The 18,998-nt window shown below is 41.2% G+C and overlaps 1 protein-coding gene across 1 annotated transcript in view; it reads left to right on the forward strand.

Annotated features, from left to right (window-relative positions):
* The window catches only part of scara5 (scavenger receptor class A, member 5 (putative)), a 70,760-nt gene that overhangs the window by 29,819 nt on the left and 21,943 nt on the right, over nt 1-18,998 (forward strand). Inside the window, exons 4-9 of the mRNA XM_015947594.3 lie at nt 4,075-4,274; nt 4,889-5,067; nt 5,147-5,273; nt 5,380-5,548; nt 13,249-13,329; nt 18,185-18,292. Of these exons, the coding sequence (XP_015803080.3) occupies nt 4,075-4,274; nt 4,889-5,067; nt 5,147-5,273; nt 5,380-5,548; nt 13,249-13,329; nt 18,185-18,292 (864 nt within the window). The remainder of the gene's footprint in view (nt 1-4,074; nt 4,275-4,888; nt 5,068-5,146; nt 5,274-5,379; nt 5,549-13,248; nt 13,330-18,184; nt 18,293-18,998) is intronic.

Below are 18,998 nucleotides of genomic sequence, written 5' to 3' on the forward strand. Positions count from 1 at the left end.
TCTGGGACAGAACAAGGCCCTTTCTGCTGGTGAAACATGCTGGTTCTAATTTTTGAAATAAGGATATGTAAATTAGTTTTAGTTTCAGGTGAAGTGTACCGTAACAAGTCAGGGAACAATTAAAGCCCTCCTTGTTAGATGTTTGTTCGTGTGAGGGGGTAAAAGGAACCAGAAAGAAACAAAACAGGGGGTTATCGTAATAAAAAAGACAAAACTCCAGATCCTTTTTTATTTTATTTGAATAAACCAGACACAAAAACATATGTGGGCATAAACAAACAGAACAATGGCATCTTTGAGAAGTGTTGTGCCTTTTAGCTGCGATGTTTATCAACAAATCCAGAAGTAAAGGTTCTCAAAACAGTCTAAACTAAATCTGAAAAGCTGTCTAACTCGTGTGACATGATGGAAAAAATAATTCAATTTCTATTCTCAGGGCAAAAATCCTGTTTATGAAGTAGCAAAGCTTTTTCTGCTGATGTTCTGTGAGCCTTTGTTGGGGCTCCAAACGGCCCAGGAGCCCTGATAAACAGCCAAACACAACCCCATAATAAAGACTGGTCTGCGCTACCCACTCAGCCAGGACATGAATGTTCAACGAGCTGCATGACGATTGGCTGTTTTACCCTGATGGTTCCACGAAGCTAGAAACTCTGCAGTACCCAGATAACTCAATGGGAAACTTGTGGAACCATCTGGTATTCAGTTCTGGATATTCCCAGTACATCCTAGAACGTGTGTGCTCTGACATTCTTAGCTGTTTTCTTCTCATCCAACAAGGATGTCAGCAGTAGCTGGGGCTAGCGTTAGTATTAGCTGGGGTTACCATTAGCATTAGCTCGGGCTAGCATTTTTCTGAGGTTAACATTACTGCCACCAACATTTATATATTGCCAATATTGAATTGGGCTGATACAAAACATCTCTCCGTGGCGAATACAAAATTACTACGGTAATTTTCATCAAAAAGCAGGTCAGAAACGGCACCAAAGGTTTTGGTACATTTGACATCCCAAGCTGCCTAAATCCAACCACATCAAGTTAAATGTGGTTTTGACTTTAGGAGCCTTTTAAACTTTAGTTTAATGTAGAGCTGCACAATATATCGCAAATATATCGTTATCGCGACATCAGCATGCGCAATATGCATATTGCAAAGAACAGATAAATATCGTAATGAATGGTCAGTTCAAATGTTTGCTACACATAATGCGTTCTGTCAATCAAATGGAAGCATGATGTTTTTTTTTTTAACAAATCAAATAGAGCTCTTCACCCATTTGGCCAAATGGGTGGGTTCTCATAGGTTAGATGCCCACCCCCGAGGCGGACGGCACTTAATTTTGATGGTTAGCAAACACCTGAGTTAGCTTTGTCCTGCTCTTTCTGCTGATTCAGCTTTTCCTTGGATCCACTGATTGCCTTTTCTAGTTCATTTTCTTTTCCCCTTTCCTCACATTTTTGCTTTTCTCATTTTTATGATTTTTTGTCATTTTATATTTCTTTGTTTTTTATTATTTTTGTTCCTGAGATAAGTTTTCATTTATCACAAGTAATATCATCATCGCAATATTAACCACTGTTATCGCATATCGCAGGTTGTCCTAATATAGTGCAGCCCTAGTTTAATGGAATATTTAATGGTGGCATAAATATAGATTATAAGCTATTCTAGTTTGGTCATGTTGCGCAATTCTTGCCTGTTTGTTCAGAAAACTGACTTGTTAGCAACACTGAGTCCAAACAGCAGTGCAGATAAGGTGCAGAATTACATGCACAGATAATCTGGGATCCGTTCGTGTTGCACAGTCAAGTCCAGCTGTTGGGCTGGCCTGCTCTCCCAACATTTGATACATAAGTGGATAAACTGTCCCTCGTTTGTGAGTCGCCACAGGAGACCTCAGAAACCGTGAAGCTGTGAAATTAGGACTGATGTGTATTGAATGTTGCTGCCGTGTCGCCATCTACGTGTGTGTCCTCTAGGTGTGGGCTGGCATAGAAACCCAGAAACTCAACAATACAAAAAGTTTGAAATGAATAGTTCAGAAATGTGTTTTGTTTTATTTTGCAGGCTGTTTCTCATCAGTTTTAACTGAGGTGACATCAGAAATGAAGAGTAATGACTAAAACACATGCAATTAAAAGATTTTTTAAATTCTTTTATTTCAAAATTCACTCTCATTTTTTAAGCCGAGCCACATTTGACAAATGATCTTTTACTGTCTGTGTGTTCTTTAGAAAAAATAGCTGACACGCCACCCGTTAACAGTAAAGCAGCCCGTGTGTTTGAGAGGTTGCATTTATTTAGCGTTTCAGGTCATTAGGAGCAAACCTAACACACATAATGAGCAGTAATTGAGATGGTCTGTTTGAAAGAGGGTGGGTTTGTGGCCCTTTTCTCGAGTCTGAGGTCATCCTGGTGTTTTTTCTCTCTCTTTGGTCCCCTGCTTGCACATACACACATTTATTTCTTTTTTACATCCACAAAAGGAGGATCAGTGTGTGATATCAGTGCAGAGAAACATATGAAGGAAATTAACTTTCCACAGTAATTCCTGTTTTATCCATTTGGTTTTGGGTTTTTTTTTATTTCTCACACGGCGTTGGCGAGACGTTGTCACTGTGCAACGCTAAAGATCTGGTTTCAAATGATCTTGCTGTAAATCGAGCCGTTGCCATGCAGCAAGATTTCAACATAACATTAAATCCGAGGAGCTTTTTCTCATTAGTAACGGTGGAGAACTTGGACAAGACTTGGTGCCAGTAGAACACGAGCTAACGGAGGCTCAGCTGCAGTTTGTTAACTGTCAGTAAATGTGACATTAAATGCAGGTCACGCCGACCCGGTTCTCACACTGTCTGCTTCAATTTATCTACATGCTTGTCCAGTTCATAAGGTGGAACATATCATGTCTGCAAAGAGAGAGCAGGATCATTTGTTATCTAATTTTTTCTGTCAATCAAAACTCTAATTGCTCAATGAAAAAGGCCCTGTTTGGGTGGTGTTTTATTCCCTTTTTCACCTCAAAACTCATTCCTCTGATAGACTTTCCTCTGTGGTTTTTACAAATGTCTTGTGGTTTTTTTAGTTTGTCATGAAACAATATTTTCAGAATTCCCCCAACCAACACAATGCCAGATGACAAACTGAACACATTCAGCTGTATGAAGTCGAACTTTTGACTTTGACTGTGCTGAACTATGAATGCTTTTTGTCTGAGTCGAACAGTCCGGGATAATTTCAGCACCATTCTTTTATTTTGCAGTCAAGTGATCAACTTTCTTTACAATCTGATATTTATCCTAAACTATGTTTTGGAAGGTCTTAAGGTGATTTGTACTTCTCCATCAGCTTGAAAGTGGAGTCGCACACTCACTGACTTAGAGCAGTGGTACTCAGTAGGCGGGCAGGTCCGGCCCGCAGGCCCCTTCTGGATGGACGGAGCATGCATGTGCAACTCAGGGTGACCAATCGTATTTCAAAAAGAACAACACGGCTTCTCAGTGAAAAGTAGACTCACATGCACCAGTGTTTTATGATTGTGGCATGTTTTGATGCAGCTACTATGAGAACATATTTTTGCTCTGGTACAGGAGTTTTGGTATACTAAAAAATATATGAATAAATTATGAACATCAATGTCCAAAAACAGGAATACAAATAAATAACAGTTCAAGAGTAAGAAGTGCGCAGTTCATACGTCATATTTTTAGCAACAACTGTGCTAAGTCTGCAGAGGCCACCTTCAACAGGAGTCCAAATGAAGACATATTTTCCACAAAGAGACACATTCGAACACAGACAGCTTCAAGCTGAGCCATGTTACAAAACTCGTGAAACTATTTAGGTCTTGATTTGAAATAACAATACATTCAGCACGAGCAGACAATCAGAATCAGCGCAGGCGACTGAGTCAACATCTGCACAGCATTACAGCACTGGCTCACTCCACGCTGGCAGTTGTGATTGATATTAAATGAAACCCGATTTAGGGGCTTTTGCTGGGGCTGAGGGATCTTTAATTCAATGCTGAGAATAAATCGCTCACTCATCTTTTCTCAATTTCTCTCCAGTTTCTCGTTCCCAGGTGTCCCCGAGGCGTCCGGAGGTGTCAATAGAGAACGTGACTCGGATCTCAGAGCACTCTAATCTGCTCCAGCACGCCCTGGGCGAGGAGTCCACTCAGGCTGACCTGCTGGATTACATTTGGAAACTGGAAAACATCTTTCAGAACCAAAGCAACTGGCTGCAGAGGCTGGAGATCCTCATCAAGGTACTACACAAGATCACAAGGGCTATCTGTGCTCTGTCTCTTTGACTGTTAGACGAAGCTTAAGAAACCAGGAGTGGAAATGAGTCACAGCTGTGTTTGTGGCGTGATGCAACACTGCACTTCAGTGTGCTTCCATGTGGGAAGAAGGGAGATTGACAAGCAGACTCAACCAGTATGTTGTGGTGAAGAGGCTCTCGATTAAGTGGTCGATCTTTATTCAAATTACCACCTATGGTCATGAGACAAGACTGTAAAGACCGGCAGCTGAAAGGAGTTTCTTGAGCTAGGCTCAGCCTAAGAGATGGGATGATAGACTGAGCATGAAGCCAGAATTTGTGGGAATTGGTTAAGAATTCCTCCTGGACACCTCCAAGGGTGTTTCCAGCGTGTCCTGCTGCCAGGAGGTGCCCAGGCTAACCCAGACGGCCCAAGATTTATCCAGGGTTCCAACAGAAGGGACAGTAGAGGTTGCTGGGGATGGGATGGTGTCGGCTTCCTTGCGAGGACTGCTGCCCTTGCAGATGACTACCAGTAAACGGAAAACATGATAAAAATGTGGAACTTTAAAGCTAAAACATAGTATTTTGCTATAAACATTGTTGCATTCCATGCAGGGCCTGGAGTTGGAGCTGAGGAGCCTCCAGAGTCACTCCCTTCAGTCAGAGGGCTACCTGGTGCAGCTGGACGACAGGTTGTCCTCGCTTGCCAGCTCGGCAGGTAGAAACCTGACAAATCTGATCTCAGAGGTGTCACGCACCTCCAGATGGCTCCGTGACCACGACGTCCTGCTCAGGTAGACCTTCGTCCATCAACGTCTGTTGAGTTTTATCAGCTATAGAATATGGTCCCATCTGTTTCTGGCTGGACTCCAGGGAAACATCAGGACATTTAAACGGGCTAAGAGAAAAACTGGATGAGGTCAACTGGACAGTTGGAGCTGTCAATCACACCTTCAGCAACGACGTCAGTGTTCATCACCTAAAAATTCAAGACTTACAGGTTTGTTCCTCAACAGAGCTCACACTAAAGCAGCCTGAGTACCAAGCCTCCCTCTGAGCTGTAGCCTTCTCATCTAAGTCTTTATTTGTGAACTTGATCTGCTCAGATCCAGATCAGCAACATCACAGAAGACACCAGCAATTTGTGGGTGACGCACATCCACACGGAGGCCCAGCTGAGGAACGAGATGGAAATCCTGAACACGATCACAGAAGACCTCCGTCTGAAAGACTGGGAGCAATCCATGACTCTCAAGAATCTCACAACCTTAGAAGGTAACTGCAGACACGTGAGTGTCGATTCAGCAGAAAGGGGAAGCTGAGTTTCATCAGTGTTAGAAGAGGTGCACAGTGGGATGGGATTATGTCCTTTTTAATGACTCTAGGTCAATTTCCCTGGAACTCAGACACACTAGATGTTCTAGCATCTTCCTCTTTGTGGGTACCGTCTCATTTAAGTTTATGAACACAAGAAAATCTCCTGGGAACAGCAACATTGTGAAGGGCTTTTAGTAACCAATGCAGTCACTTCAAACAACACAGAGAAGCAAAACAAGATGTAAAACTGATGCCATGGAAACCAATCTTGTATGCAGCAAATCTAGTCCAAGTTAAGAGTTCTCTAGTTATTTTAGGTGGTAAATTAATCTCTCTCACTTTGATGAACTACCAGGAACATGTACAGGTCCTTCTAAAAAAATTAGCATATTGTGATAAAGTTCATTATTGTCTGTAATGTACTGATAAACATTAGACTTTCATATATATTAGATTCATTACACACAACTGAAGTAGTACAAGCCTTTTATTGTTTCTAACATTGATGATGTTGGCGTGCAGCTCATGAAAACCCAAAATTCCTATCTCATTACATTAGCATACCGTATTCCATCCGACCAATAAAAGAAAAGTGTTTTTAATACAAAAAAAGTCAACCCTCAAATAATTATGTTCAGTTGTGCACTCAATACCTGGTCGGGAATCCTTTTGCAGAAATGACTGCTTCACTGCAGCGTGGCATGGAGGCAATCAGCCTGTGGTACTGCTGAGGTGTTATGGAGGCCCAGGATGCTTCCATAGCGGCCTTAAGCTCATCCAGAGTGTTGGGTCTTGCGTCTCTCAACTTTCTCTTCACAATATCCCACAGATTCTCTACGGGGTTCAGGTCAGGAGAGTTGGCAGGCCAGTTGAGCACAGTAATACCATGGTCAGTAAACCATTTACCAGTGGTTTTGGCACTGAGCAGGTGCCAGGTCGTGCTGAAAAATGAAGTGCTCCAAAATCTCCTGCATTGACCCCACCCTTGATAAAACACAGTGGACCAACACCAGCAGCTGACATGGCACCCCAGACCATCACTGACTGTGGGTACTTGACACTGGACTTCAGGCATTTTGGCATTTCCCTCTGTCCAGTCTTCCTCCAGACTCTGGCACCTTGATTTCTGAATGACATGCAAAATTTGCTTTCATCTGAAAAAAGTACTTTGGACCACTGAGCAACAGTCCAGTGCTGCATCTCTGTAGCCCAGGTCAGGCGCTTCTGCCGCTGTTTCTGGTTCAAAAGTGGCTTGACCTGGGGAATGCGGCACCTGTGGCCCATTTCCTGCACACGCCTGTACACGGTGGCTCTGGATGTTTCTACTCCAGACTCAGTCCACTGCTTCCGCAGGCCCCCCAAGGTCTGGAATCTGTCCTTCTCCGCAATCTTCCTCAGGGTCCGCTCACCTCTTCTCATTGTGCAGCATTTTCTGCCACACTTTTTCCTTCCCACAGACTTCCCACTGAGGTGCCTTGATACAGCACTCTGGGAACAGCCTATTCGTTCAGAAATTTCTTTCTGTGTCTTACCCTCTTGCTTGAGGGTGTCAATGATGGCCTTCTGGACAGCAGTCAGGCTGGCAGTCTTACCCATGATTACGGTTTTGAGTTATGAACCAGGCTGGGAGTTTTTGCCTCAGGAATATTTTGCAGGTGTTTAGAGTTAATTAGTTGTGTCACGCTGAGCAGGAGGTTAGGACCCAAAAACGCAGAACACCAGATCACTCTAGACAGGAGCGGATGTAAAGAAGTAATTTCTTTATTTTTAAGGCAGAGGCTTAATCCAGCAGGACAAAAACAAAACAGGAGCTCAAAACATGAGCACGGACTCAGGCAAAAGACAAGAGGGAACAGAACAGCACAGACACATACAATGGACTGACAAACACTTAAGGACAAGACAGGGTTTTTAAACACAGAGGGAGGTGATCAGGGGAACAGGTGACAGGTGTGAGTAGTGAGAGCTGGAGGGAAGGCAGGTGCATTGAATAAACTAAATGGGGGAAAGAAACAAGCAGGAGGGCAGATAAACTTAAACCTATAAAACACGGACAACTGAACTTAGAGACTGAGGGCAAATATAAACAACTAATCACTAGAGGGATGAGGAGCACTAATATAAAATCTAGTAGGGACTAACAGGGAGTGATTAGGACATCTGAGGGATGCCTAGAGAAAGCTGGGGATAATAAAGAAGACACAAGAGGAGAACCTGGAGAGAGAACAGGAGGGGCTGGGGACCAGAGGGACACAGAACAAGACAGGAGCACAGGGACGCTGAATAGGAGATACATGAGGAGGACACAGGACGCAGAACATGACAAGTTGATTCAGATGATTAGGTTAATAGCTTGTTTAGAGAACTTTTTCAAGATATGCTAATTTTTTAGATAGGAATTTTGGGTTTTCATGAGCTGTATGCCAAAATCATCAATATTAGAAACAATAAAAGGCTTGTACTACTTCAGTTGTGTGTAATGAATCTAATATATATGAAAGTCTAATGTTTATCAGTACATTACAGACAATAATGAACTTTATCACAATATGCTAATTTTTTGAGAAGGACCTGTATATAGAAGCCACCACTGTTAACTCACAGCCACTCTATGAATTCTGCAGAGGTTTACCTGCTCTGTTTAGAGTCAGTTTCAGACTGAGCCTGGACAGAATCGATGAAAGTCCATTCTGTCTGATGCAGAGATCTGTTCTTACACCGCAGCCCCCGCTGGAAATTATCTTGAACATTTCAGGGATGTCTTTGTGCCTTTGACTGTAGGAATGCATTTGGAAAGCCTCCTCCCGGTTGACTAAAGTGCCCAAAGCAGACTTCTGTACAATGTAACACGAACAAAGAAAAACATCCTCACATTAGAAACATTTTGCATGATTAATCTCTATGGGAAGCACTTTACCACCAGCTCATCTGAAGCATGTTTGCAGCCTGATTGACTGAAAGTGGCTTTAGCATGCAACTTCATTTTACATCGCAGGATTACGACCTCGGAGTATTAAGCAACCTCGTACGTTCCTCTTTCAATCTGCTCAGACCCGATTAGTCCAAGCACGGTTTTCATTGCCAATGTACCAAATGACTTCTCAGGCTTGTTAAAATCAGAATAGGTATGCCATGATGTAATGCTGGCAGCCCAAAAGGACTGATGTCTACTCAAACTAAATTGGACCCCTGATGTTGGGGTCTGCTGCTCGTGTGGGTGGGACGCCGTTTCTCCTGAGCCTGCAAACAATTGTGGGTTAAATTTAGAACCTACATCCAAAACAAAAACCCAAATCAGCTTTAGATCCCGAGCCAGTTTGTTTGTTCTGATCCCACCTAAGCCAAGACAAATTTTACATCTCCATCCATGTTCATTCTTGTCTCTTCTCCTCTTCCCACGGTGACTTTTCACTTCATTCTCTTTTTCTTATTTAGGCTGTTTATGTTCTGACTCAGCTGACATCCTGATGCCACACGTGTTGCATTAAACTATTGTTTCAAACTATTTTTTCATCTACACAAATCTGACACACGGTTTTTCACAGAAAGGCAAATATGAGGTTTGTGAAGGCCAGACTTCTGTTATTCTTTAACTTTCCTGATTTAGTTTAAGTCAGATCTGAGCTGGGCCGGGGACTGGGTCCTGGCTTGTATGCTGTCGGTAAGAGGGCGTGGGCCTTGGGTGGATCTTAGTTCCTCCTGTACTGGCAAAAACACTTCTGTTCCATCTCGGGGGAGGGGGAGGACCCAACCCAACACACATGTGCGTGCGTGTGCGCGCACACACCCACTTAATTAGCAGCACATTTTTTAAGTTTTCTTTTTTTTTTAAAGGGATTTCTGATAAAATCAGGGTTTCCCCCAGAAAATGAATTAAGTCTGGCGGATTCGGCCATCGGGGGTTGGGGTGGGGGAGTTGCACACGTTCTATACACGTTCTGCTGCTGTTTCTCACCAGTATCAGCTGATGGAGGGCTCTACTTTCGTTGAGCCGTTAGTGTCAGCGGACATGGTAAGGTCGGGGAGGGGGGCGGGGTATGACGCTTAGCCTGGCGGGCCGCCAGGCTTATAAAGCGCTGGGGGAAACCCTGAATGTTTAACAGCAAGACCTCCGTTTTATTTAAACGTATGTCTTAGAGGAAGTGTCAGTGCTCTCTTCTGTGAAGACACATGCTAACAATGTTTGCATCTGTGTTTATGAAACCAGGTGTCTTTGGGACTGCCTTGCACCTTTCAGCGGAGGCTTACAGCTGTGCTTTGTCACAAAGTAGTGTGCTATGGAAATAAAGTTGGTATGGTATGGTAATAATAAGAATATACGTTTATTTGTCCCTCAGTGAGGAAACTGCAACAGCTCAAGGACAGATCGCAGCAGTAGTACACAAAAGATATCACACGATAGTATCATTGTAAATAAGATAATCAAGATAATTATTGCAAATAATGATAGTAGTAGTTGCAGTGGTATTGCACATGTACTGTAGGTGATGCCATTTGCAGTGGAATGTTACAGATGAATGGGTTATTAGATAAAGTCTAACAGCAGCAGGAAGAAAAGACCTGTGGTATCTCTACCTCATACAGTGAGGATGGACCAGTCTGTCACTGAAGCTGCTCTCCAGAGCAGACAGGGCTTCCTGCAGGGGGTGTGACTCATGGTCCAGTATTGATTTGAGTTTTGCCTGCACCCTCTTGTCCTCCACTTCTCATACTGAGTCCAGAGGACAGCCCAGGACAGAGCAGGACTTCTTTCTCAACCTGTCCAGCTTCTTCCTTTCTCCCTCTGTGATGCTGCTGTTCCAACAGGCCACACCATACCCAGAGTCATGGAAGGTCTTCATGAGTGTCCCCTTTAATCCAAAGGACCGCAGTCTCCTCAGGAGGTAAAGCCTGCTCTGGCCCTCCCTGTAGAACGTCAGTAGTGAGGCCAGTCCAGTTTATTGTTCAGGTGAACGCCCAGATATTTGTAGGGTTCTACTCTCTTGATGTCCATTCCTTGGATGTTCATCATGAAGGAATGAGACTGTAGTAACTGTTGTGTAGTTTAAATGACTTTAAAAAAAAAAACTAAAGGACCATTACATGACTCCGTTTCATGATGGTGATGACTCAGAGGGACAATCATTGGTAATAAAAAATGAAAAAACTACATTTGCTGCTCACTTTAGTGTAATTAAAAGGTGATTTTTAACCATGCTGCAGGATTTTTACTATGTGAAAAATGCATTCAAAGCTCACTTGTTTCCACTAAAACACAGGCAGGTGCAGAGGGGGGTGGGTGGTGCTTGAGCTGGTGCCCAAAGTGCCCTTTTTCCGGTCTCTCGTCAGATTTTACCGTTCAAAACTGTCATACTTGGATACGGTGCAGGCACAAGGACCATGCGGAGACAGCCTCCTCAAGCTGAAGCCTATTTTCCCTTAGACCCGCCCACAAGCTCACTGACTGGTTCTGCCACGTCAGACTAACGTGTGGTTGGCTGTCCCTCTAACTCGCTGCCATGGAGACGACAGACCGGTGTTTTGCTTGTCGGTAGGAGTCTGCGTTCATCCACCTGTAAGTTTTTATTCAGCCTGCATCACGTCAGCTGGATGAATTTTAACCTCAGAGCTTTTGTTTACATTAACATTTGAGTCTGTGGTTAGTGTGTATGTCGAGCAGAGTTAGCATATCAGACAGAAAAGCGAACATGGGGGACTTCTGAAGTGAAACTAGAAAAACACAAGAACCTCATGTTATTTCTTACTCTAGATTCTCCGCGTCATAACTTCTGAATGACTGATCGAATTAAAATAATTCCAATGGTTTCCAAAAGGACATAAAACGTGTGTGTGTGTGTGTGTGTGTGTGTGTGTGTTTGTGTGTGTGTGTGTTTGTGTGTGTGTGTGTGTGTGTGCCCTCATAAGGAGAGAAGGTGGTATTCACTCTGATATTGTGTAAAGGATGATGTTAGGTTGGTAGCAGAGCTCTCAGGTTTTTAGAGTGAAGCTCAGAGTGAGATCATGGAATTGGATCAGGAATTTCCCACAGACAGAAAAAGACCCCAGCCACCATAGCTGCAGATCACACCGGATAACTTCACATGGTCGCATTTATTCTACTTATTTTATTTTACTCATATTTTACCACCTCTTACATGAGCTGTCTTTAGTGAGCGCAATGTTGTTGTACACCTGTGCAATGACAAATTATTTTGAATCTTGATTACTGTTCAATGTACTTCCTGAATGAGTGGCTTTTAAGGCTAAAAGAGTAAAATAACAAATACTGACAGAAGGACAACTTGTGTGTTCTTCCATTATCTTCTTTTTTTTTGTAACACATTGCATTATTAGCTCGTATCGGAACAGGACTCAGTATTGGAAGATAATCAAAACTCAAACAACTTGGACAAAAATGTGGTTGTAACATCTCTAGAAATACGTCAGCTTTAAAAACTCAAACAATTACTTATGAACTAACATTACCCTCAATTAATGACACAAAATTACATATTTTTTCTAGTTTATATGGTTGTTTGAACCCAAGGATCTCATTATCTGAATTTTCCAACTTGTTGGATCGTAAATCTGTTTAAAAAATTTGCTCTATATGTGCCCATTTATTAACTTTGAGCACCCACCCCTTCAAAGGTCTCTGCACGGCCCTGCTTAAACATGACTTTGTAAATTAGGTATGAATTCATGCTTGATTAGCTTTAGCAGATTTTATCTTTTGTCCCTTGGTGATAAGCTAACTATTTAAGCATTATTTGTGAAACCCTAAAAACTAAAAAATTGTGGTTTAATAGCCTGCGTTCTCAAATGAAGTTATGTCAGTTATGTTGTCCTCGAGTTGTGCTAGTGACAATGAAATGCCGAAAAAGCTGTGAAAACATGACAGAAACGTCTCTCTGGTGTTTTCACAGCTTCAGATTTGTATTTAAATGCCAGCCAGCACCAGAAACCTGCAAGTGAAAGCTCTGAAGGGTCTTAACTGATGGACAATAACAAGTCTTGAGTTTCTAATCATTCCCACAATCTGTGCTGTGGTCCAGTTTGTGAAACATGTGGCTTTCATTGTGACCAGAATTTTCTCTGTGGTGAGCTCTTCCTCTGAACAAACGCTTGGACTGACTCCTTAGACTGGTTGTCAAATCCAGTTTGGCTTTTATTTGGTTGTTATGTCACTTAAAGTGTGTGATAAAATCCATTAATATGATGACCTCAACAGTTTTACTGCATGAACTCAAATTTCTGAAATAATTAAATATCTCATCTTTATGACAACACAATTTCTTCAGGAAGAAACATCCAAAAGTAATGTAATTATGAAGATCCTCACGTCATATTTATTCCAATTTCCTAAAGAAAAAACCTTCAAGCTCTTTTTTTAACGTAAACTCAGTATGAACTGCCTGCTTCTGACCTCTTTAGACTTACTCAAATGAAATGAGCTTTTATTAATACTTAAAAATGATCATTTGGACAGTTAAATTCACTGATATATTTTAAAGTTATGTAAAACTGATGAGAAACTGGCTTTTTTACGGAGAACTTTTTAAAAGATGGTGTATTTCAATATTTTTATTTAATCTTGGAATATCTTACATGTACACATTTGAGTGTTGGCTGTAAAAACGTGTTGCAGAAAAAAAACTGCTCTTTTGTTCTGTGTGCAGGACCTCCAGGGCCAAAGGGTGAAAAGGGCGACCCTGGAGATCTGGGGCCCCCGGGGGTCCCTGGGTTCACAGGCTTAAGAGGTGAGACCATCGACATATATACTGGACAATTTGTTTCCATAGGCTCCAATTATAAGTTTTTGTCCCAAAATGGGAGGTGGCCACCACCGCCATTTTGACCATGTCACAGGTTCCATCAAGCCCAGACAATTCCAAAAAAGGGAAAAGAGGTGGTGCTGAGGGCGGGGCTGTAAGGCTGGGATCAAATGGCGACACCCGTCGAACTGAAGCAATGTAGCTACAAACTAACCCAAAGCTAATGCTGAGGTGGGAGCTAAGCTAATGGAGGTAGCTACCTAGCTACAACCAGAGTTAACTGTGCACAACACCGGAGCTTCTGAGTCAGAGATATGCCGGGCTGACCGCTGCGTAAAACCGGGTGGAACACACTGAGGTCTCCCGAGAGCTCCACAAGCCGGCAGCCGCGCAGCAGACAAGCGCCGCTGCGATCAGAGAGGCACCGAGCTGCGGGGAGGGGAGGGGACCACACCAATAGTCAGAACCCAGCTCCACCAACATGTTATATTTCAACCCATTTTCAAAAATGCAGCGTTTTGTTAAATGCACTGGGTTTTACCCTGTTACATTTAAATTTCATGGTTAAAGAGTACATGTTAAAATCTAAGCTCAGCTAGTGCAAGAGCAACAGTGACCTAAAATAGAAAAATATAATTTTACTTACCAAAAAAAATGAAGTGGAGACTCCTTGGGTGCTCTATTAATGCAGTTAATACCACAGCAAGTCATTTTGTCCAACAAATATCCAAAAAGAATGCACAAATGCTACAACCAATGGTCTAAGTTGAGAGACTGAAAATGGCGGAACAGTTTTCAGGAGAGGCCGAGGCTCAGACTGAGGCCTTTCCCCGGAGCTAGCTCTGTGGTCACGTGGGTCTAATGCTCATTAATTATTCAGAATTTTAGGCATTTAATACACTTAAACAGAAGAGTGACAAAAAAATTCACCCCCCTCAGAGTTGTCATGAGTGTAAACTAGATCTATTAAACCTAAAACATGTTTTGGAACCAGGCTGTAAACATGTTTATTTCTGCCGTGAAATTGGTATTTTTAACATGGGAGTCAATGAGGATTTGCTCGTTTCTGACACCAGCCCCTAGTGGATGAGGGTGGAACTGCAATTTTTCACACTTCCGTGTTGGCTTCAATTTCAGACCTGAATTATGGGGGCTTGGGTGAGACACAGACTGTATATTTAAAACTAATAGTTAATATTAGAAATAGAAATTCAGCTAACATTCAAAGGGGTTTTGTTTGGGTAAATATTGGATGAAATATCCATTTAAGCACTCAGTCGTCTATCTGTGTATTTATATTTAAAATCACACTTCTACTCCCCGGCTGTTCAGATGCATTAATACAGCGGTGAGCGTGGAGACTGAATGGTTCTGTAGATAAATATATAAAAGTAACAAGTTCCAGACTTTGGGTGGGGATTTATTTTCAGCCAGAGCCAGTGGGATGCATCATCCATCTTCATCTCACTAAAAAGTTCTGTAAAAAACGATCTAACCCTTTATCCGGAGGGGATTACCAGCTCAGGACCCAGAAATTATTTTTATTTAATTTTTTAAAGGAGGCCACACAACACAAACAACAACCGTATGAATCCAGATGTTCTGGGCCCCCCTCCATATTGGTACCTCTTGAATCATCAGCCTGCAGGTCGTCTGCTGTCATCATCCATCGTACATTCCCGACTTTGGAACATTTCCAAGAAGCATTGTCTTCCTGCTGAAAGGCAACTCCGCATATGCTGCCACGGTTCCAGGAAAGTGGGAATGAAAACAATTTCTAACAAAAAGGGGAAAAAAAGAAAAGGTTTTTGAATAGTTAACATTAAAACTAGGCAACAGCTCTGAGGTGCACAATAAAATCTGGTGACTATTAAGGTTAACTTGTTTTAGCTTCAAGTGCGCCAAAAGACTGATGTTATCTTAGTTGTTTTAGCTTTTAAGTACAAGAAAAAACAGCTACAAAATGTGTTTTTCACAAGTTTTTTTTTTTGCCAGTTTCACACTGGGCAGAAACTGGAAACACCAAAAATTACACAAAATTTCCACATTTCGTGGTGGAATCACACTGAATTAATACAGAAGGCAATTAAGTCATTTTAAATTAATTGCGACAGCCGTGTTTTTGTTGAAACTTCATCAAAATGTGTTTTAATTTCTTTATCATTTATCCTTGTTTCATTTGTCCAAATGTTAGATTCTTTGTTTTTGTCTCCAGCCAGTCACAACTTTGTTTCAAAGGTTTCCAATGCCTCCCAAATCTGTCTCACATTTCTTGTGTTTCCTGACTCACAGCCATGAAAGTCAGAGGAGTTCCTGGTGGTTTCCAGGTGGCTGTGATTATTCTGTTACTGTTTTCGAAAGAGAATGTCCAGAAATGTTGGAAATGATCAAAGATGCCTACGCTAATGTCTTTCAGTTTGCTGTCAGTAGCTGAAGCCTAGTGAGTCAGAAGAAAGACGTAAATGTGGATTAAAGGCCGAATATTATTAATCATCCATTAATTGTTAAATAGTGTGCAGTTTGTCAGATGTGTTAGTTTTGTTTCCGTTTTTTTTTTTTTAGGCAGCATGGTGGCAAAAAATGGCGTAGGAATGTTATTTAAAATTAGGGATATCTCGATAGAACTTTTTCACTTCCGATATGATAGCGATGTGGCAGCCTTCAGTAGTGACCGGTACCGATATCAATCCGATCCGATATCAGCACAAATCATGCATACTTTTACCTATATTGCAGTGTGGAATGTATGAAAGGCTTGATCAAGTGATATTACTCAATCGTTGAACAAGAGCCAATAACAGTAAGTGTGAAAAAACTATTGGTTGCAAAAATGTGAACCTTAACGGACTGCTAATATCAGAGATTTTTGATGCAGTCCGATATAATCCAATACATATCGATATCGATATCAGAACGGGACATCTCTATTTAAAATAACATATTTTACTGTAATTGTTACAATAAATAAAAATAAGTTCTAACATGATAAAAGCAGCTTTTATTAGGAGTTAAAAGCTGTTTGAGTTCTCATCATGCCCTCGTTTATTTGGCTTTTTACCCATGGTTTGGGAGAAATGAGCCCTTTTCACTAGTTCTGTGGGTTTACTGGTAACTTGGCAGGCAGTAAAAAGGTCTTGGGTTTGATTCCCAGCTGGTCTCTCTGTGTTAAGTTGGTGGGTTCCCCTTGTGCGTATCCGAGTACTCAGCTGTTCTCTCACAGACCAAAACCCTGAACAGAAACAAGCAGGTGTAGAGAAGTGATGAATGTATTTTCTTTTTTTTTTGTTTTAGTAATTAAAAAGTCTCATTTCTGTTTCGCTGGTATTAAGTTTGTGTAAAGTTGCCAGTCAGAATCCGAGTGTGATTGTGAATAATGTGCAGGAAAAGGAAGCTCCCTCCCTAGCCGTTTTTTTATGGATGCAGCGTTCCGTTCCTGTTCTACAAGCTCATGTTTGGACCATTTGCTTGTATTGCGCAGCTCACACTTATGTTACTCCGTTTGCATCGGAGCCAGAAGTATCTTTCACCACATCCAGCCTCTTTTTCCCTCCTGTTGAATGATCCAGTTGGACCGAACTGCAGAGGAACTCTTCTGCTCTAGATCCAAACTATGACTGATGGAACTTTCCCATCAGGTTGTTGAGTTAAACAACTCCATCCATCATGGGGTTTATTGTGTTTCTGCCTCTAATGCTTTCAGTCAAATAATTTCATTTACATTTCTGAGTCATCACAATTTTGTAATTAGGGCATATTGGAGCACATTTGAAAATAATTAAGCTCTCTTCAGCGGTGCAATCAATAAGTCATTACCCCACTGATTTTGAGACACTTGAGCACACTTTTGAGAAAAACCTGAAAATAAATGAGATTTTGTTTGTAGCAAGGCAAACAATGTTGATGTTTCAGTGTAGAGGATTTGGTAAAAGGTTAAAAAGGCCCTTTGCAGTCTTTGAAAAATCTGAACGGCATAGAATGAGTTGTTAAACCTTTTGCCTTAACCTTTTTCCCAGGTTAAATGCTGCACATATATTGTATCTAACAAATAGAAGTTGTTTATTCAAATCCCAAAGAAAAGAAGGGTAACTGACTGATTATTTCTCTCTCAAGAGTTTACGTGAACCAGTGGTTTTTCTTTTTGTTATTGCATATTTTAAAAGTTGGACATAACGATATAGCATCTACTGCTTTTCTGGTTGGATTATAGTATTATAGTATTGTATTATAGAACGCCGCGATTGGCCCACCAAACCAATAAAGCACTGTGATTGGCACACTACCAAACTGCCCAGGGCTGCGGAAGTCCCAATGGAGCATGGCTAGATCGACATGCAGAGCAAACCCATTTTGCTTCTACTACTGTCCAATTGGATATTATTAAAATGATATTTTTTCATGATTTATGTTCTTTGTGTTGACATTTTTTAACTTGTTTTATTTTAAACATTTATCTCTTGTTCTTTTTAATAATTTTTTCACCTTTTTTCTAATAAAAAACTTAAAGTTTCTGGTTTAGGCTGCAAATCTAGACTTAAAAGTATGCCCATGCATAAAGGGTTAAACCTAGAGTTAAGCTTGTTCTGAATTGTTTGTAAAAAAAAATAAAAACACAATGAAACTCGAACTGAATTTCAGCTTCCAACCCACAAATAACACCTGCTGAAAAATCCTGACTACTACTGGTTAAAATATACCAACTCAACATTAGTAAAACACAACAAGGGAATAAGATAAATAGCTTCAACAACCACATTTGGTTGGATTCCTGGAGGTTATCTCTAGATCTCACAAAATGTCAAATAGCATTGGTTGGATTTACCATGATGTGTTTTTGTTTCAGGATTCGCAGGAGAAAAGGGAATGCAAGGTCCACGGGGAATTAAAGGATCAGCTGGATCCGACGGCGTTCAGGGAGACAAAGGAGACCCAGGGCCAGTTGGGCCAAAAGGTACGTTAATGGTTTATTGGTTGCATGTCAACACAAACCCCAGAAATGTGTGACGTAATGGAGTGATACAGTAGCCACAATATTGAAAACTGGTTACGTCTTCACTTAATCTCCCAATATAAAAATTCCTGTTTCTCCCAGTAGTCCAGTACAACCTACAGCTGAAACCTGTCAACACGTTTATCCTCCATATCATTTCAGGTTTTCAAGCCAAAACACTTAGTGCTCAAAACGCTGTGTGAAATGAAATAAAAATATATACTTCCAGAATTTATTAGGAACCAAAGCTTCAACACTTCAGATTATGCTAGCAGGTGCCACTGTTTTCTTTGTTTGGTCACAGAAACCATAAATGCTTCACCACCTACATCCTATGTTTATTCCAGCGCTGCAGCTGCTTCTGCTTATATGATAACTCTTCAGCTGTCTTGAGTCAAAATTATCCTATGAAATGCAAACAATTAAAGTTGAAGATTTTCCAGGATTTAATAAATGAAGTTTGTGCGATCCAAATATGAGCCTGTTTTTATCTAATTAACTTGTAAAAATATTTTTTTATGTATTTATGTATTTTATTAACAGATTCAGTCACTTAGAACTCTAAATTTACCATTAAATACATGAAGGTGTTCTAATATAATACAGATAATTTTTGTAGAAAGACAGCAATTGTTTCACATGATGCAAAATGTTTATTTTTTAATTT

Source organism: Nothobranchius furzeri, chromosome 2, assembly GCF_043380555.1.
Source record: "Nothobranchius furzeri strain GRZ-AD chromosome 2, NfurGRZ-RIMD1, whole genome shotgun sequence".
Lineage (NCBI taxonomy): Eukaryota > Metazoa > Chordata > Actinopteri > Cyprinodontiformes > Nothobranchiidae > Nothobranchius > Nothobranchius furzeri.